Source organism: Elephantulus edwardii, unplaced genomic scaffold, assembly GCF_000299155.1.
Source record: "Elephantulus edwardii isolate Elephantulus edwardi_28Jun2011 unplaced genomic scaffold, EleEdw1.0 scaffold00143, whole genome shotgun sequence".
Taxonomy (NCBI): Eukaryota; Metazoa; Chordata; class Mammalia; order Macroscelidea; family Macroscelididae; genus Elephantulus; species Elephantulus edwardii.
In genome coordinates, this window is record NW_006399893.1 from 2,303,790 (window position 1) to 2,323,568 (window position 19,779).

Consider the following 19,779-nt stretch of genomic DNA (forward strand, 5'->3'; position numbering starts at 1 on the left):
CCCTTAGGTGCTCTACCGGGTAATCAGCAATGCCCCAGTAAACACAGATAAGATCCTACCGGCCTTTCTCCTGCCAGGTTAGTTCCTCAACAGCTCGCCTGATAGCTTGGGGTGATGGCTGGATCCAAGGTGGTGCCCTGAGGTCATAGGACTCTGGTGGGGGTTGAGATGTGTGGTTGTGGAGCTGCAAGGGGGGTGGGGCAAGGGGAGGAAAGCAAGGGACTAGGGGGTAATGAGCGCAGGGCTTGGATACTATCACCAAGAGGTGGGGGTGGGGCTTTGGTGCTGCTGGGGCTTTATGCAGCAGCACCCTGTGTGTTAAGGGTCACACAGGTGTGGGTTGCAGGGGGGTCACACAGTGTCGGTAGTCTTCGTTCCTCTGGGGTTTCACAGTCTTCGCTCCTCTGGAGTTCTGCGGTAGGTGGCTGGCTGTTGTTCTTCCCGGGTCTCTTCCAGGCCCCTCTCATGGTGGAACCCCATCTGGCGGCGGCGTTCTCCCGTCTGGTGGTGGTGTTCTGGCGCTGCGTTGCTCTCGCTGGCGCTGCGTCGCTCTCGCTGATCCTGTTATTCTTAATCTCTGAAGTTGTAAAAGATCATTTCTCCTTGTTTTATATTTTCTGGCAAGATCTTGTGCTATGGCATGATTATCTTATAAAATTATTTCTATAGAAAATTTATGAATTGGTAAAATAAATTTATGGCTTGATTGCATAATAATAGCAAAATTTGATACCTATGATATTTGGAATGCATGTGTGCCCTGCTTCTGAGTGTAACTGTAATTTTTCTGATTTTTTGAGAGAAGAATAGGGTTGGTCTTCAACTTTCATCTCAGCTCATTACATAATTTTAGTTCTAGGTTCATTTCAGTTCTAGTGAGATTATTTCTGTCTCAAACAGAACAAAAGAATTATCATATAATAATCTTCAAGTTTTATATTTAACGGTGAAAATGCCTTTAAAAAACTAAAACATTTTTGATGTTAAAAAAATAAAGACCTGCCAAAAAAGAGAAAAAAAAAGTTAGATTTTAAAACTCTTCTTTAATAGATCAGAATAGTATTTTAAGCATAAAATGTGGAGTTTAGGTCAATACATTATCCTCTTCTTCATTTTGTAGAAAATCACATCCTTGTTATATATATGGCTGTTAATAGCATGCCAGGCATATCTGTCTCCAACCATCTGTAGTGAAGATGTTCCTGGAGGAAGCCAGCTTTGCCCCTATGAAGAATAAAGTCTGGGGTTTTTACTGTGGTGTCTGCCTTTCTAAATGCCCACTAATCCCCAGGCAACTTTTCTTGCCGTAACTGCTATGAAAGGCAGATAAAACTATGGGTTTTTTGTTTTTGTTTTTTTTTGCTCTTGATTTCGTTTCATTTAAACACCTGGTGAAATCCTCTAAACTAAACTGAATAGAGGAAACATGGGACCTTGTCGTGCCTCAGCCTGGTCTTGATTTTGTGTTAACCAGTGTCTCTCTTGGTTTCGTTGATAACAGGAGAAGACGTATCAGGGAGTCTCTGCCCAGCACCTCCTCCTCCAGAACAGATTGCTTGTGAAACCCCTTGTCGAATGGACTGTATGGTGAGCGAGTGGTCAGAGTGGTCATCCTGTTCCCAGTCCTGCTCAAACAAAAACTCAGATGGCAAACAGACCAGGTCAAGGACGATCCTGGCTTTGGCTGGAGATGGTGAGTAACAAAAAAACAAAAAAAAAAAGATGAATATAAGAGCTACTAGCTCTAAAACGCTTCCCTAGAACCACTTGTAAGTGATCATTTTGTGAACTTTGATTCCAGCTGTCCTTTTCCATTGTTGTTAGGTGCTGTGAAGTCAACCATGACTCACAGTCACCCTGTGAAGAGTGGATCTGAATCTTTACTGTCCTTCCACCTCTTCAAGCCCACTTTTGTAGTCACTATCAATCTATCTCAATATTGGTCTTCCTCTTATTCACCGATCCTCTACTCTTCCTGGCATGAAGTCTTTATTCCAGAGACTTGAACCAAGTATGTGAGAGGAGCACTTGGGTTACACTTCCTCTAAGACATGTTTGATTATTCTTTAGGCAGTAATGCTGTCTTAACAAACAAACAAACAAGATTGTAAGTGTCTTGAAAGGACAGAATTTTATTTTATCACACTTCTAGATATTAAATGCTGCACATGTTGATTCTTCCTGGGGCTGGCTTTCCTCCTGGCATCTGTGGTGATAAGCACTCTTGCTGCTCCTGGATGGTGGTATCAGCCTTCCTCATCCTGTGAGCTCCTCCCGGATGCACCTGTCTCTCGTGCTCTTTTTTCTAGACAACGCTCAGAAGAACCTCAATTGGTGGCTCGTCCTACTCTGGTTTTCATTAAAATAAGAAACAAAACCTTCATTTCCACCTAGATTCATATTTACAAATATGAAGTTAGAGTTTCATTGTAACTTTTTGAAGGATGCAAATCAATTAAAAATATCAAATTTATAGTTTCACTTTATTTTCCCTCCTTAACCTTATATATATATATATATATATATTGGATTAACATATTTATATTTAGCTCATATCTAGGGCATTCTGGTGACCTAATAGACAAGGAGCTATTTTTATGGTGATTTATTATTATCATTTCTTTTTTGTTTTGAATGATCTAATTGAATGAAATATATATTTGACATGTATCTTTTTAAATTTTATATTGGTTTGCATACAAAATCTATATACACTGTGTTTCATTCATTTACATTGTTTTATACATGCCTCCACTCAAATTGTGCTTCATATTATCATTACCATACACTGCAGTTTATAAAACCAGTTGTTATTGATCAATGCCCACTATCACCTCGTCTTTTCAGGTCTTCACTGAATCTTTCCTGATACCTTCACCCACTCCCTCCACCCACCAAACTCTGCAACACTGTGATCTTTTCCTCTCCCCACTCTCAGCCCCCTCTCATCACCCATTCCCCTTTCAGACTTTTATACTTTTTACACTTTGACACTTACCCAAAGATCGGTGATTTGAATCCACCAGATGCTCCATGGGACAAAGATAGAGTCTCTTTCCATGCAATTTATAGCCTCTGAAAGCCCACTAGAGGATCAGCTATGAGTCATTTCTGATTTAGTGGCAATGAGATTATGGAGGTGGATGGTTTGTGATCAGGTCTTAACAAAAACGATTGGTGGTTTGAGTTTACCCAGTAATGTCTTGGCAGAAAGAACTGGCTAACTCCTTCCATAAAGATTTCAACCAAGAACCTTTTCTTTTTCACAAGAAGGAATAAAGGAAGAAAAGCTCAGTTGATACCCATCCAGTTTCAAGTAGCTCCTGTGGCTGACAGCATAATTGGAAGACTTTTGGTAAAAAGAGATCCAAATTAGGAATCAGGAGACTTGGCTTCTTGACCTGGAACTACCACTAACATTGGCAAGCTCCCTGATCCAAACTCCCTGGGTTCCTGTTCTGTCAGGCAGGCCTGTTGTGAGAGGGAGAGAGATGAAGGCCCTGAAAATGACTTTGAAGAAACTAAAAAGTGCTGTGGGAATGCAGACGAGTGACATCAGGGCAAATTAGAGGAGCAGATGTTCCTATCATTTACAGTGTTGATCTTTGTCCCCAGACACAAACACCATTCCTTTCATGCCCTCCCAAGACTTCATGTGCCCAAGGCTCTGTTCAAGCAGGAGAGCCCTCTGACCACTGTCTGTGAGGAACTCCTTTTTAAACAGGATTCTAATCTGTGATCCTGAGAAATGGGGCCAGGGTCAAGACGAATGAAGATTTTCATATCCTTAAAGCAGTTGCTTTCTTTTACTTGTCTTTTATATTTCTGGAAAGGGGAAAACTAGGCAGTAGTATTTAGTTGAGCGGGCGGGAGGGAGAACAAGAATAACAAAACCAAGGTCACAAATCTTCTTGAGCATTGGGTCCACTGAATAAAACATTATAGTGTGGACGACTAGGAAGAGATCAATACTTTAGATAAATAACACTTTGACATGAATATAAAAGCAAGAAAGAAAAGACAGTAATGGAATTTGATTGCTTGATTCACCCAGGAGTGTTAGGATGCACATCTGTCTGGTCTCACTGCCAGCGGATAGCATGCTTTCAGACATGATTTCAGCATTTACGGATGGGCCCTTGCTTGCCAAGTTTTAGCAGATACTTTTGCATTTCTTGGTTCTCAGTAAAATGCACTGCTTGGTGGAGGGCTGGTGTCTTAAAGTGGTTCTGAGAAAAATAATACCTCTCTTAAGGAAAAGAGCTCATGTGTGGGTGTATGTGTGTGTATCCTACCTAACACCACTTTGAGGTAATAGACATTTCCTGTATAGCTAACTTATGTAGGCTTTCTTTATATAGATAGAGTTATAGATATAGCTGCCTATTGTTATTGAGGAGAGCACAGATAATATAGTATTCTGTTCATCAGGAACAAATGACTAAACTTTGAAGAAGAATACAATTGTTCTTGCCATTTGAAGACAGTGTCCAAAAGGCCATTATAGTAACAAAAGTAACAAATAACAGCTACTTAGTAGCAATAACTCGGTATTATCTTTCATTTTTCTTATTTTCAGGTGGGAAAGCATGCCCCCCGACTCAGGCCCTCCAAGAATATCGTTTATGCAATGACCACTCCTGTATGCAACTCTACTGGGAGACGTCACCTTGGAGTGCCTGTTCTGAAGACACACTGGTCACTGCCCTTAATGCAACCATTGGCTGGAACGGAGAAGCGACATGTGGCGTGGGCATTCAGACACGGAAGGTCTTCTGTGTCAAGAATCACGTGGGACCAGTGATGGCCAAAAGGTACATGTCTTCGTTATCTAATGCTGCCATAACAGAGAACCTACTGGGGATGGCTTTAACATGAACCTCTTCTCTTATAGCTTAGGAAGTTTAAAGAGAGCCCTCAAGTTCATTGCCATCGAGTCAGTTCCAACTTAGAGCAACCATCCATTGGGTTTCTGTGGCTGTAAATCTTAATAGGAAGAAGCTGCTCATTGTCCTCCCATAGAAGCTGCTAGAGGATTCAGTTTAAACAGAGAGGAACAACCTTTAGATTAGCAGCGCGATACCCTGTTGACTAGGTGACCACAGCATCTTTTTCAGGATGTTAGAATTACAAAGTCCAGGTACCATTTCTAGGAGAAGGCACTCTGTGTGCTGGTTGTGGAACAAAGTGCATTCCTTCAGCATTGTAGGTTGGCTTGCTGATGATGCTCATGTGATCTGATTTTCCTGAAGTCAGGGAGTTCTGTCATGCAAAAGACCACCAGGTCCAAAAGATGCACTCTATTACTGGGGATTAATTCTTGATAGTTCGGAGCCCCCCAGGCCCTCGGCTCTCTTGCCTCAGTTTTTAGCTCATTATCTCTAGTGAGAGAAAATTTCTTATTGGCCGCATCCTGGGGAGCCACCCTTAGACCTTATTATGGGTGCGATGAAATTGGGAGTGTTACATTCCACATTTAAACTTCCCACAACTGTTTGATTTATCAGATTATGAGAGATAATGACATAGCTTGCACAATGTATTCTATAGATATATGCATGGGGACACAATTCCATCTCTGACAATATTATTAATAAACTGCATAAAGTGAATATGACTATTGTATAGTTGAACATTTTTTAACTAAAAGGCATTTTCAGACAGCTAATGTCTGGGTTTTCACTTCTAATGATTAAAAAATATGCCCCAAATAAAAAGAAACAGTTACCATATGGAACATTTATGTTATTTTAATATGTGATCTGGTCAAAGAATAAAATAATATCTACTGAATGTACTTGAATAATCATGCAAACTTTCTATAGTTCATCACATTCATTTTTAGTCTTCTCCAGTCATGTGATGGTAGATCAGAATTTCTAATATAAAGATTTATATTACACTCCTCTTTAAAAGGAAAAGAACAGTTGCTCTCACATGGCTTCCTGGTGAGTCTCGTTTGTTGTAGAGTAAAACTATGCTGCTTAGGACTGTCAAGGCTGTAACCTTCAGAGACACTCACTGGCATGGTTCAGGTCCATAGGGAATTATCTGTGAATCCACAGGCTCTAATCCACCAGCTGCTCCACAGCGTGGGCAGTATCCTCCGTTGCGATGCATAGACTCAGAAAACAAAGAGTTGGCTGTGAGTCCCTTTCTACCCATTTGGAAACATTACATGTTTGAGTTAAACTTTTCAGAAGCTGATCTCCAATGCTTGATTCTTTGAGTCTCACAAATCTACTTTGCTTGGGATGAGCAAATTAATGTATCAGCTCCTTTTTATTATACGAATCTTCTAATTTTCTCAGCTAGTTTGCTGGACTGCTAACCAAAAGATTGGGAACTTGAACCCACTCATAGATTTATTTGAGGACAGTTCTGGGGGTCTGCTTCATTTTCTCCTCTGCCCACATGAAGTTAAAAGTTAGAACTGACTTGAGGACAATGAATGAAAATAATATTCTGCATACTGTATAAATGTTAGGGAACTCTGGTGGTTTAGTGGTAAGAAGCTGCACTGCAATCCCACAGGCACATGGTTTAAATCCACCAGCTACTCTGCAGGAGAAGGATGGACAGTCTCTTCCCATGCCATTAACTATCTCTGAAAACCTGCTGGAGGGTCAGCTATGGGCTAGTTCTGACTCAACAGTACACAACAACAGTATATAAACATTAGCTCCCATGGACTTGCAAAAGAATAGACAGATACGTCTTTGGAAAAACACATTAAGAGTGCTCCTTGGAAACAAGGATGATGAAGCTCATCTCATATACTTTGGGCATGCTGCTAGGATAGGCTATTCCTTGGAAAGGGATATCATGCTTGGAAAGGTGGAGGGACAACAAAAGAGTGGAAAGACCTCAGCGAGATGATTGACAAAATTACTGCAGTCATGAAATAATTATGTTAAAAATAATTAAGAAGGCATAGGATAGGACAGGGTTCAGATCTATGACACCCAATAATAGCAGCATGCTGTTGTTGTTAAGTGTCATTGAGTCATAGGTGACTCATAGCAACCCTATGAACGAAAGTCCTCAACACTTGTTACAGGTTCATAGGGTTTCCGGAGGCAAGCTCTTGTGGAAATGGATGCCACTCCTGCTTCCAAGCTTGTTTTAATCAGGGAGTACAACCAAACATTGTCCTCCATGAGTAACTATTATCACATTTGACACATCACTGTCACAGTGTTCAGCTTCACAGCAACCACAAGTTACCTCTGTACAGCAAGTGGACACACCAGGGCTATACGACCTAGAAGAATGTTTGACCAAAAGCAGACCTGAGGGCCCTATATTATTTTACCATTCCAGCACACCCAAATACTGGCCAACTCTGGGCCAGAGACCCCCACCCAATTCATCTGGCAAGTCCGCTCTGCTGACACCCACGTGGAGCAAAAAGAAAGCCACAAGTGTCCCAAGCGTTCCATATTGCCTCTCTTCAAGATGCAAGAGGCAGCGTCCAGCTGACACTGAAGTTCACAAAACACTCGCCCTCATCCTAACAGCAGCATATAAATATTAAAAAAGACTATAGTGAAATGAGTCAATTTTGATACAGGGATTATGATACAGATATCAAGAAGTCAAGGATAATGTCAGGTGATTGGGAGGGAAAAGAATAGCTGACAAGTGAACTCAAGCTGCTGAAGTTCTGGCTTTAAGATAGAGTGAGGAGACAGCTCTATCCTCAAGTTCATCAGGGAACATTTGTGAGTAAGACGTGATTTTCTGAATGGCTTGCCTGATATTAGGGATTCCCTGGTGTCAGTGTTTGAGTGAGTCTCCTTCCTGTGGTAAAAGAGCTCATCCTAGACACACAGTCTCCTGGTGTGAGTTTCAGGATAGTGGGAGAATTAAGGCTTTTCAGAGTTCTTTACCACACATTTTTAAACTAAAATAAAATGAAATTCTATTTCTTCCTGTTCGGGATAGTTAAAGCTTTTGAAACTGAGTATTGCCACAGCCATGTAGAACCCAGGGTGGAAAGTAGGAGGAGGTAGGGAAGCTGTGCTCTGACAGAAACAGAAATCAAGGCCGAACAAGTGTGGGCTGCTTTAAACTTGGTTTCATGCTTCCTAATTGCATCATTGTCTCTCCTGGAATATAAGCAAATATATTCACATTTCTACTTAATTTATTTAATTTTGTGCTTTTTTATTGTTTGTTTGTTTTTTAGGCAATTCAAAAATCTAATTAATCCAGTGTAGGACAGCATAGCAAAGATGTCTGGGGCTTTTTTGAGTTTTAGGTCTAATGTGTGTGTGATTCAGGCCATAGTCTTTCTGATTATTAGATATGCATCCGAGACCTGGACAATGAATAAGGATGACAGAAAAATAATTCGTATCTTTGAGCTGTGGTATTGGAGAAGATTGCTGATGGTCAAGTGATGGATGGTCAAGTGAACAAATAGATATATCTTGGAGAGGGTACAGCCAGAGTGCCCTTTGGAGGCAAGAATGATGAGGCCTCACCTCACATACTTTGGACATATTGCTAGGAGGTGCTCTTCCTTGGAGAGGGACATGATGTTGAGAAGGATGGAGTGTCAGTGAAGGAGAGGAAGACCTTCAACCAGATGGATTGACATGGTGACTGACTGCTGTAGTGGGCTGTTGTGTGTCAGGAAGCGTGAGGATGGCACAGGACAGGACTAGGTTCAGATCTTTTGTTCATAGGGTTGCTGTTAGTCGTACTTGACTTGATGGCACCTAACGCCAACAACAAGCCTCCCCATTCTCTGCCCTCTGCTTCTACCCCTACCCCTCCTTGGATCCTCATACTCATTCTATAGTGATGGTTTTATACAGTATTTGTCCTTATGAAAGTGAGTTACTTCACTCAACATAATGCTCTCCAGTCCCTTCCAAGTTATGTAGTAATATACAAAATCATTTTTTCTATGTGTATGTACCATAATTTCTCAATCCATTCAATTGTGTTTGGACATCTGGGATGTTTCCCTGTTCTTGAGATGGTGAATAATGCTGTTAAGAACATAGGTGTACAAGTCTGTGTTTGTGCCTCATTTCTCAGTTTTCTTGGAGTATTTCCAAGCAGTAGAATAGCTGGGTCATATGGAATTTCTATGTTTAGCTTTTTGAGGAAGTGCCAAACTGCCTTCCAGTGTTGTTATTATTTTTAAGTCTCAGAACACATCAGTTTTCTCACTATGGTTTTAAAATAGAATTTGTTTTGTAATGGGGAATTCATATCAACAGAAATTTACAGTTTGAAGCATAATTCATAAACTAATAAGTATAGGTTTGAAAGTTTACATAAGTGAAAATAAAATATTATTATTAGAAAGTGAGTAACCTACAGTTTTATTCTGATTTACCAGTCCAGAAAAATGAATTGCACAGGTATTTTCCCCCAAACACATACTTATGTAAAGACATTGCTAATTGCTTTTTGCACTGTTAATGAGGCTGGAGACTTTACTACTAAGCTTAATTCTTGTGTCTCCAAACAATCTTACTAACCATGAACAGCATACACTGACTTGAGTAGAGTTAATTACGATTCTTGATGTTAATGAGATTAATTGAGTTGAGAAAATAATACCTAGTGGCCAGTGAAGCCCACGGAAAAAAAAATACCAGTGGTACAATGCATTCTCTGCGTGTTCTCTCTCTCTCTCTCTCTCTCTCTCTCTCTCTCTCGTGTGTGTGTGTGTGTGTGTGTGTGTGTGTGTGTGTGTGTGTGTGTGTTTAATGTTAAAGGTTTTGCAGTGGAAAAAATATTTGTTAGTTGTGAATCTTAGAGTAAGGAGTAAGACACAGAAGGGCAGATGCCAAACCCTAATGATAATATGGTCTTTAGGGTAGGGAGAAAGAGGTGTGCCTCATGGAATGACTGGGTTAAAGAAAAAATGTGCATTATCTCAGAGCCCACCTCAGGAGGAGACACAGAATTTTATTGGAGATCTCACCTCCCTGGGGTGGTGTGTTGGTCTTTGTAAAAAGGTGAGAATGTTACCATTGTATGAGTAATAGAATTGATCATATCAGAAAATGAGAAGCAGATGGGGCACAGCTGAATAAAAAAAGAAAGCTTATTTCTGGAGTTTTGTTTTGCTGTTCAGAGTTTTCTTTTCAGGTGAAATATATTTTAAAAAATCATAATAAAGATTTAAAACACCACCCATAGCCTTCCCAAATTCTGATAAGACGCTTTCTACCTGTTAGTGTGAAAACATATGGCGGTTTGTGAGCTATGGTAACAAATAGCTCCATTTAAGCATTTATTGTTTAAAAAGCTGCCAGGTTCGCCCCATCCACCAGAGTGAGATGAATGTGCCCATTACTAGCTCGGATCACTGATCAAGGAGATGGACCACTGTGCGTTTGCATTTTCATTTATGGAGGTGAAACTGCAGAATGACCAGTCTTTGTAGCCCCATTTGCTGTAATTCAGCATCCTGCTTTTCTATTTTAAAATAAAAGTTTATTTTCATTGTGATTTTAATGAACATTTACAAAGAAGTTATATTTTCATTCATTGATTGTTGCCTGTTTTGTCCCCTCGCTATCCCTTCCCCACTCCCAGTTCAGTTTTATAAAAAAAAAATTCATTCACTGTTGCACAATTACCTATCCCCCCCTCACCCTCATTAAGGACTTGAAGCCACAGAGTCACGAAGGAACAGCTGCCAAAGAACTTTCCAATGAAAGTCCAGGAAAATAATTTGTACTAAAATTGGATGGGTTTACTCCTTCCTTAAATGCACTGCCAAACCAAGATCAGGGTGGTGCACAAAATGTAGAAAGTATAAGCTGCTACTTTCTGTGATGTAAAACAAGGGACCACAATTACAAAGCAAATCCATATGCATTCATGGACTGGAAGGCTTCAGTTTCGCTCTGGAAATTGCTGGAGAAATTAACATAATATCCTCAATGACTTATTTAAATTTAGGATCCAATTCCATCTAACACTGTGCAGTTTTCCGGTTTCATTATTAAATATTTGCCTTGGCTAAGATACTGATATTTTAATATAGAATATAAGATAGGATTCCACCCTCAAGTAACTGAAAACTTGAGTATATATACATTGTGGGCTTGTGTGCACGTACGTGTGCACGCATACATGGCAAACCAGTAATGCAAAATTTCCAAGTGCCCCTTCACACAAGGCTGGTATTCAAGTACAGAAAGAAAGTTTTCTAGTTTTTAAAAGAGGAAGCATTAAACTCTGATGTAAAAAAAAATTTTGAAAAGTGCGAGGTTATTTATTGTTGTTGTTTGTTGTTATGTGCCGTCAAGTCGTTTCCGACTCATAGCGACCCTATGCACAACAGCCCTAAACCCTGCTCTATCCTGCGCCAACTGCACCGCCTCTGACACACCCATCCCGATTACCCCAGTCACCGAATCAATCCATCTCATAGAGAGTCTTCCCATCCTGTGCTGTCCCTCCACCCTCCCAAGCATGATGTCCCTCTCCAAGGACCCGTCCCTCCTGACAACATGTCCAAAGTATGTCAGACGAAGCCCCAGAATCCTTGCCTCCAAGGAGTAGCTTGGTTTAATCCTCTGCAACTCTTCAAGATGAATCTGTTTGTTTTCCTGGCAGTCCAGGGTACATTCAGTACTCTTCTCCAGCACCACAGCTCAAAGGCATCAACTCTCCTTCTGTCCTCCCTATTGTCCAACTCTCTGATGCATAACAAGCGATTGCAAAGACCATGGCCTGTATCAGGCGCACTTTAGTCTCCAGAGAGACACCGTTGCTCCTGAGTACTTTAGAGAGGTCCCTAACAGCAGACTTTCCCATCGCGATACGCTTTTTGATTTCCTGACTGCTGGTGCCAAGAGTGTTGATTGTAGAGCCGAGCAAACTGAAGCTGTGAACAATCTCAATCTCTTCGCCATCCATCCTGACGCTGCCAATTGGTCCAGTGGTGAGAATCTTTGTCTCTTGACATTGAGCCTCAGTCCATACTGAAGGCTGCAGTCCTTGACTCTCCACAGCAAGTGCATGAGGTCCTCCTCAGTTTCAGCAAGCAGGGTTGGGTCATCTGCATAACACAGATTGTTAATAGATCTTCCACCAATCCTGATGTCACAATTCTCCTCATAGAGCCCAGCCTCTCGGATAATCTGCTCTGCATACATGTTGAAAAGGTATGGAGACAGGATGCATTCCTGGCTTACGCCCTTCCCAATTTTGAACCATGCAGTCATTGAAGAGGTAGGCAAGAAGGAGGAAATTGAACCCTCAAGGAACATGATAAGCCTCTTTGACAGAAGAAATTTTCAAAATGACACTTTTATTAACATGCAATTATAACCCCTATTAAACCAAACCCATGTGCATTTTCTGGAAAATTCTACATCTGTTCCCTTTGTAAAAACAAGTGTAGCAGCGAGATGGTAATCCCACTTGGACTTCAGGGGAGAACAGAGAGAAAGGGGATGCACATTGTGGAAAGCTGACATTCCCAGTTTGTTTTGTTTACAGTGGAAAAATCAAGTAGACATAATCAATTCCTAATACCACCTGTCAATACTGGCTAGGTTACTGAAGTCATGGTCCTGGTATTTAAAATGCCAGTAGGGTGAACAATGTGCTCATAGACAAAATGCCTGAGGCAGACAAATGTCAGTGAAGATATTAGACTAAAAGTAGGATGATAGGAGATTTACTTCAGAATTTGGCCAGTAAATACTTTATAGGTAACTGCAGAACACTGGCTGATAGAGTGCTGGAAGATCAGCCATGTCTATTAGATGTTTTAAATATACAGTTATTTATGTAGTAATGAATGGCCTTGGGTTTACCATAGTTCAGATAGTGCTGGATAAGGCAGGGTGTACATGAAGTCCATTCACCATCAGCTGACATCAAGAAAAGGGATTAACAACTACTGCTAATTGAAGTGAACAGAGTTCCCACAATATAAACCGCCTGCTACAGGAGGTTGGTCAAATGCCTTTGCATAGTCTATGAAACACAAATAGGCATTCTTTGGTACTCTCTGCTTTCAGCCAAGATCCATCTGGTGTCAATAATGATATCCTTTGTGCCATGTCCTCTTCTTGATCTGGCTTGCATTTCTAGCAGTTTTCTGTTAATGTACAGTTCTAGCTGGTTTTGGATAATATTGAGCAAGATTTTATTTGCATGTGATACTGATGATACACTAATTGTTAATTTCCACATTATGTTGGATCATCTTTCTTGGGAAAGGGAACAAATATAAATCTCTGTTGGCCAGATTCTTGTCCTCTAGAAGTCTTGGCACAATCTCGTGAGCACATCCAGGGCTGCATGTTTTTGTTAAAATATGTCAATTGATATTTCATCAGTTCCTGGGTTCTTATATTTTTGCCAATGCCTTCAGAATAGCCTGAACATCCTCCTTCACCACCATTGGTTCTTGATCATATGCTGCTTCTCAAAATGGTTCTGTGCCAACCAGTTCTTTAGGTACACGGACTCTCTGTGCCCCTTCCATCTTCTTTTTGATGCTTCCTGTATCATTCAAGATATTGCCCATAGCATCCTTCAGTATTTCAACTTGGCACTTGAATTTGTTCTTCAGTTCCCTCAGCTTGATAAATGCCAGATAAGTTCTTCCCTTTTGGTTTTCTGACTCTCTTTGCATATTTCATGATATTACTTTGTCTTCACCAGTTGACCTTTGAAACCTTCTGTTCAATTCTTTGACTTCATCTTTTCTTCCCTTTGATTTGTCATCTTGGTGTTCTATTACAATTTTCCAAGTCTCTTCTAACATCTGTTTTGGTCCTTTCCCCCTTCTCTGTCTTTGTGATGATGTTTTGCTTTCTTCATGGATGATATCCTGTTGTCATTCCACAGCTTATCTTACACTGGTGTTCAGTGCCTCAGAGCAGTTATTGAGACAGTTTTTAGATTCAGGGGGTATAGACACATAAAAGTATTTTGATTGTGGTGGATTTGTTTTCATTTTCTTTAGCCTCAGTTCAAACTTGCACATGAGTATTTCCACAGTGTTTCACATTCAGAACCTGGCCTGGTCTTCACAGCTGATACTCAGCTTCTCCAATGACTCTTTCCACAGATAAAATAAATCTGATCCCTGTGTGGAGTTCATCAGAGGAGGTTCATGTGCATAGTCACCAGTTGTGGTTTTGTGCTGTTTTGTTTTATCAAAGCTTTTTTCTATTAATAAATCTTTGATTATAAAAAAAACACCCTACACCTTCAATCATTCTATCTATAGCCTCATTTCAACAAGTCCTTAATTTCTTATAACTGGTTCTTTTTCCTTGTTCCTGACTTTTGCATCCCAGTCATCAATTATTATTAGTGAATCATGAGTACATGTTTGATCAACTTCAGACTTAAAAGTTGGCATAAGTCTTTGATAGTCTCTTCTTTGTCTTTAGTTGTTGTTATGTATACTTGAATGATAGTTGTATCAACATGTCTTCCTTGTATGGGTATGGATAGTATCTTGAGATTATGAATGCAAACCCATTTTTTCTCCCATTTTCACTCCTGGCATAGTAGATTGTATGGCCAATGCCAATCCATCTCAGTTTGTTTATGCCTAGTATGTTCATACATTCTACTTCTTTTGTGACAATGTCTAATTTTCCTGCATTGATACTTTGTATGTTTTACACACAAATTATTAGTGGATGTTGGCAACTATTCATCCTTGGTTTTTTTGTGTCTTCCATTGTTAGGGCTCAGCTTTATCTGTGCTCTATCACTCATAAGCTTTTCCAAGGTCTGTTATTTCAGAGGATGTCCACTCCTTTCTAGTCTGTCTTAATATGGAAGCTCTACTTTAGTGCAGCATCTGGTAGAAAAGTTCTGTATCCAATAGAGCAGATAAGAGAAAAGCAAACATACTTGTGTTTATAGACTATTAAAAGCAACAACATGCAAAACACTTCCCCAATACAAGAAACTGACAGATAAATGACTATACCCATAATAGCAAATAATAAAGACAAGCAAACATACAGATATAGGGTCTCCCACATGGAGGCAGTGCTACAAGATCTAGAAGGCCTTGAAGTTTCTGGGTCTTAATTGAATGTTGGCGCATCAGGCTGCCAGAGCATTAGATCGTGCTCTTGTGAGACCTATACCTAGATCAGGAAGTAGTTGTCTGAACAGAGTAAAGGAATACTGCACGGTTCAAAATCAAGAGAAGCATGTATATGAGGGATATATCATTTCTCCATATATTTTCAATTTTATTATTATTATTATTTACAGTTTTTTATTAATTTTAATTAACACACAATGAACAATAATGAACATTTACAGAGATTTTGGATTTCCAATCATTCATTGCTGCAATTTTCTCCCTGCCCACCCCTCCCCTCCAGTTTGCTCCTCTCCTTGAAAAGAAAAAAGAAAAATTCCTTCATTGGTATACAATTCCCCCATCCCCTCTGCCTCCGCCTCCACCCCACCCCAACCCTGCAACGAGTACACTTCTCTAGGCAACCTTAATCCTAGACTCCTGTGCTAACCATAATACCCAATCATATATCGCCTTTAATCTGTTCTTTCCCTCATCTGTTTCAATACTGAACATTTACAGAGATTTTGGATTTCTATTCATTGATTGTTGCACTTTTCTCCCTGCCCACCCCACCCCCACCCCTGGTTTGCTCTTCTCTTTGAAAAGGAAAAGAAAAATTCTTTCATTGGTATACAATCCCCCCACACACCCTTACTCAACCCTGAGTATACTCCACTCTACAACCTTCATTCCGGACTCTTATGATAATCATAATGCCTATAATATATTGCTTTAAAGTTGTTCTCTCCCTCATCCGTTTCAATGCAGTATATATAATTTATCCAGTTTTTCTCATTCTTACCCCAAGCCTGATTTCCATTCTATAGCAGTGGCACTATGCAATGTTTGCCCTTTTGTGACTGAGATATTTCACTTAGCAAAATGTCCTCCAGGGTCACCCATTTTGAATAATATTGCATGAGTTCCTTGTTTTTCAATGCAGTGTAGTATTCCATTGTGTGACTATACCACAGCTTCTCTATCCATTAATTTATTGATGGGCACTTAGGTTGCTCCAACTCCTTGGTACTGTGAACAAAGCCGCAATAAACATGGGTGTGCATATATCTACTTGGATGGCGGTTATGGTCTCTTTAGGGTATATTCCCAGTAGGGAATTGCTGGGTCAAATGGTATCTCTATTTGCAACTTTTTGAGAAAGTGCCACATTGCTTTCCACAGTGGTTGCACCATTTTACACTTCAACCAACAGTGAAGAAGAGTTCGTCTCTCTGCAACCTCGCCAGCACTTTTTGCTTGCTGTTCTGTTAAATTTTGCTATTCTGACTGGGGTGAGATGATATCTCATAGTTGTTTTGATTTGCATCTCTCTTAGAGCTAGGGATTTTGAACATTTCTTCATGTGCTTGTTGGCCATCTGAATGTCTTCTTTGATGAAGTGTCTGTTCGTATCCTGTGCCATATCTTTTCCATTTTGTATGCCAAACAGATCATTCAAGAATCTGGTCTGGAAAACTGTGTTTTCAAATTTTGTAAATAAACTGAAAAATGGTGGGGGGAGAAGACACTGACTGACCTTTGCCAAGAAGAATGTGGCTTAAGGTTTGCAGGAAGATTCATCAATAGCCTGCTTTATACAGATGACATAACCTTGCTCACCAAAAACAAAGAAGACTTGAAATCCTTATTGCAAAAGATCAAAGACTACATCCTTCATTCAATATAGATTGCATATTAACATCAATAAAACAAAAATTCTCACCACAAGGCCAATAGGCAGCATCATGATAGATGGAGAATGGATTGAAGTTGTTAATGATTTTATATTTCTGGGATCCACAATCAACACCCTGAAATCAGAAGATGAATTGCATTGGGGAACTCTGCTGTTAAGGATCTCTCCAGAGTGCCAAGGAGCAGAAATGTCAATGTAAAGACCAAGATGTGCTTTATCCATGTTATAGTCTTCATAATTGCTTGCTATGTATCTGAATACTGTCGATTGAGTAAGGAAACTGTCGATTGAGTAAGGATTACAGAAGAAGAATCTATGCCTTAAAGCTGTAATGCTGGAGAAGACCATCCAAGATCCCATGGACTAAGAGGACAAGGAGGTCTGTCCTGGAAAAAGTAAAAACCAAGAGGGTCCTTGGAAGCAAGCATAGTGAATGTGCACCTCATATACGTCAGGCATGTTGTCAGGAGTGGCCAGCCTAGGAGAAGGACATTGTGATTAGAAGGGTAGAAGGTCAGCATAAGAGAGGAAGACTGTTGACAAGAAGGATTGACACAGTGACACTGGAAATGGGGTCAGGACAGGGCAAGGGTCAGCTGTCATGAGCCTTGAGCCTTAATTAATTACTCATAGACTTATTACAAAAACCAATTACAATTTATTAATTAATTAATAGCAATAATAAATTGAAATGTATCTGATAAATTCATCACAACATGTTGATTCATTAATTCATAGTAAGGATTAAACAGTTAATTGCAGTTACCTACATTGCAATTCATAAATTCATCACAACATATTGATTCATTAATATTGGGGAACACTCACTCACCCTGGGATCCCATCTCATCTCCTTCTTTTGCCTTCCATCGCCATTGGTGCTATTGGGGTCCTCAGCTACTTCAGCCGTTCACAGTCACTGTTGTGGCTGGAGTCTGGCTCTGAAAGGAGCCTTTGGGTCTTCAGTGTTCAGCTCATTGTCTTCAGCAGAAGGGAAGTTATTGTTGAGATCCCAGAATTTATGTACTTTGGGGGTTATTACATTATATTCAACCAAAACCATTCACACTTTATGAGCATTACATTGTATTCAGCCAATAATATTATGCATAACAATATTTAAACTTGAGTTTTACCAACTATATTAGTTGTATGACCAATCACATTAGTCTCAAAGCAACATGGGTTTGACCAATCATGTTCTATACTAGTTGTGTTTCCTTGGGAACTTGGGCACTATACAAGTCATATTCCCTTATCAGTGGGCCTGTTGTGGCTAGTGGGACGCTAAAGCCACTAAGAGTTAACAGTTAATAAACGGTTTAGTATATTTTTCACAAATACTCCTAACGTATTTTCTAACATATAACATGGCAAATTCCTAACATATTTCTTATTTCTAAAATGTAACAGCAAATTTCTAATATATTTCTTATTCTTATTTCTAACATATAGCCATTTCCTAACATTTTTCTTATTCAGACTTATCATAGCAAACTCATAATATTTTTCTATACTTAAACCACTCATATAATATGTTTATAATTTGTTTCATTTATTCTGTTTCGCAACTAATTTATTATATTCTCTAGAGTAAGGGTAAATAAATGGTGGAGCCTGCTCCAGGAGAGAGCTTAAAATTTTTTACAAGGCTTGGAGACTGGAGTCTCCCTCCACTCTGGAAGTCGCTGGCTAACTGGCATGATGGCTGGTGGCTCAATGGCGGCTCCTCTTACTAACCTGTGGTTACTGTGAAGCTGAACAATGTGACACTGATGTGTCAATGCGTGAATGGTTACCCCAGTGTTTGGTGGAGCTCCCCGATTAAAACAAGCTTGGAAGCAGGAGTGGCATCCACTTCCACAATAGCTTGCCTCTTGAAACCCTATGAACCTGGAGAAAGGACGAAAGATACACAGGTCTCTCGTTCATAGGGTGGCTATGAGCCGTCTCTGACTCAACAGTACTTAACAACAACAACATCATATGTTTTTCAGCAAAATTTAATATTTTCTTATACTTAAACTGCTCATGACAGCATCTGTTTTGTGCTATCAAGTCAACTAATACTTTATGAACAACTCTAAGACAACTATGAAATCTATGAACAACGGGGCTGACTTTCATGAGCATATAAACTTATATGATATGAGTGGTTTACAAATTTAGACACAGAATGCGGGATGGCCACAGTTGGAGCTGACCCTATGGCACCAAGTTTGAGTGTTAGTATATCCTCCAAGAGGAGTCTTGGTGGTTTAGTAGTTAAATGTTGGGTTGGTGGTTTGAACCCATTAACTGATCCATGGAGAAAAGATAACTCTGCTTCCACAACGATTACAGACTTAGAAACCCTGGAGGGAAATTCTGCCTTGTTCTGTAAGCTTCTTGGGAGTCATAATTGAGTTGATAACACTCAGCAACAACAATTAATCTTTTAAACGTATGTTTCCTTTCTATTCTTTTGTATATTGAATTGATCAGTGTGATAGACAACTTTTAAAAATTGATTCTGTTTGATATGAATGCCACTCTTCTTGTTGTTCTAGCCGTCGAGAAAAACCAACCCACAGCTAACCCCTCTGATGGGTTTTCAGAGGCCATTAATCACAAGGGAGGAATTTACCCATCCTTCTCCCAAGGAACAGCTGGTGGATTCAAACTGTGTGCCTTTGGGATTGCAGTACAGCTTCTTACCACTAGGCAATGAGAGTTCCCTCTCAATGCCGCTAGTATGACTTGATGATTTTTTGTGAATATGTATTTTTTTTTCAGTTTTAATTTCTGCTTGTTGAAGTGTCCTATCTCCCATGGTGTGGCTGATAGTTTCTGATGACTCATTTGTGACTCATGCCACTGTAGAACTTAACAGTAGAAATTCATTTTTTGACTGTATTTTTTTTAAATTTTCTACTAGTTTATTTGTAATGACCGTTTACTTGCATATGAGTAATTGGTGGTCTGTTCCACAATCAGCCCCCGGCCTAGTTTTCACAGCTGATATTGAGCTTCTCCAGCGGTTCCTTCCACA

The 19,779-nt window shown here is 39.9% G+C and overlaps 1 protein-coding gene across 1 annotated transcript in view; it reads left to right on the top strand.

The window, feature by feature from the left end:
- Window positions 1-19,779, top strand: part of THSD7B (thrombospondin, type I, domain containing 7B) — a 1,033,118-nt gene that overhangs the window by 302,075 nt on the left and 711,264 nt on the right. Inside the window, exons 7-8 of the mRNA XM_006894459.1 lie at window positions 1,502-1,693; window positions 4,580-4,814. Coding sequence (XP_006894521.1) covers window positions 1,502-1,693; window positions 4,580-4,814 — 427 coding nt within the window. The remainder of the gene's footprint in view (window positions 1-1,501; window positions 1,694-4,579; window positions 4,815-19,779) is intronic.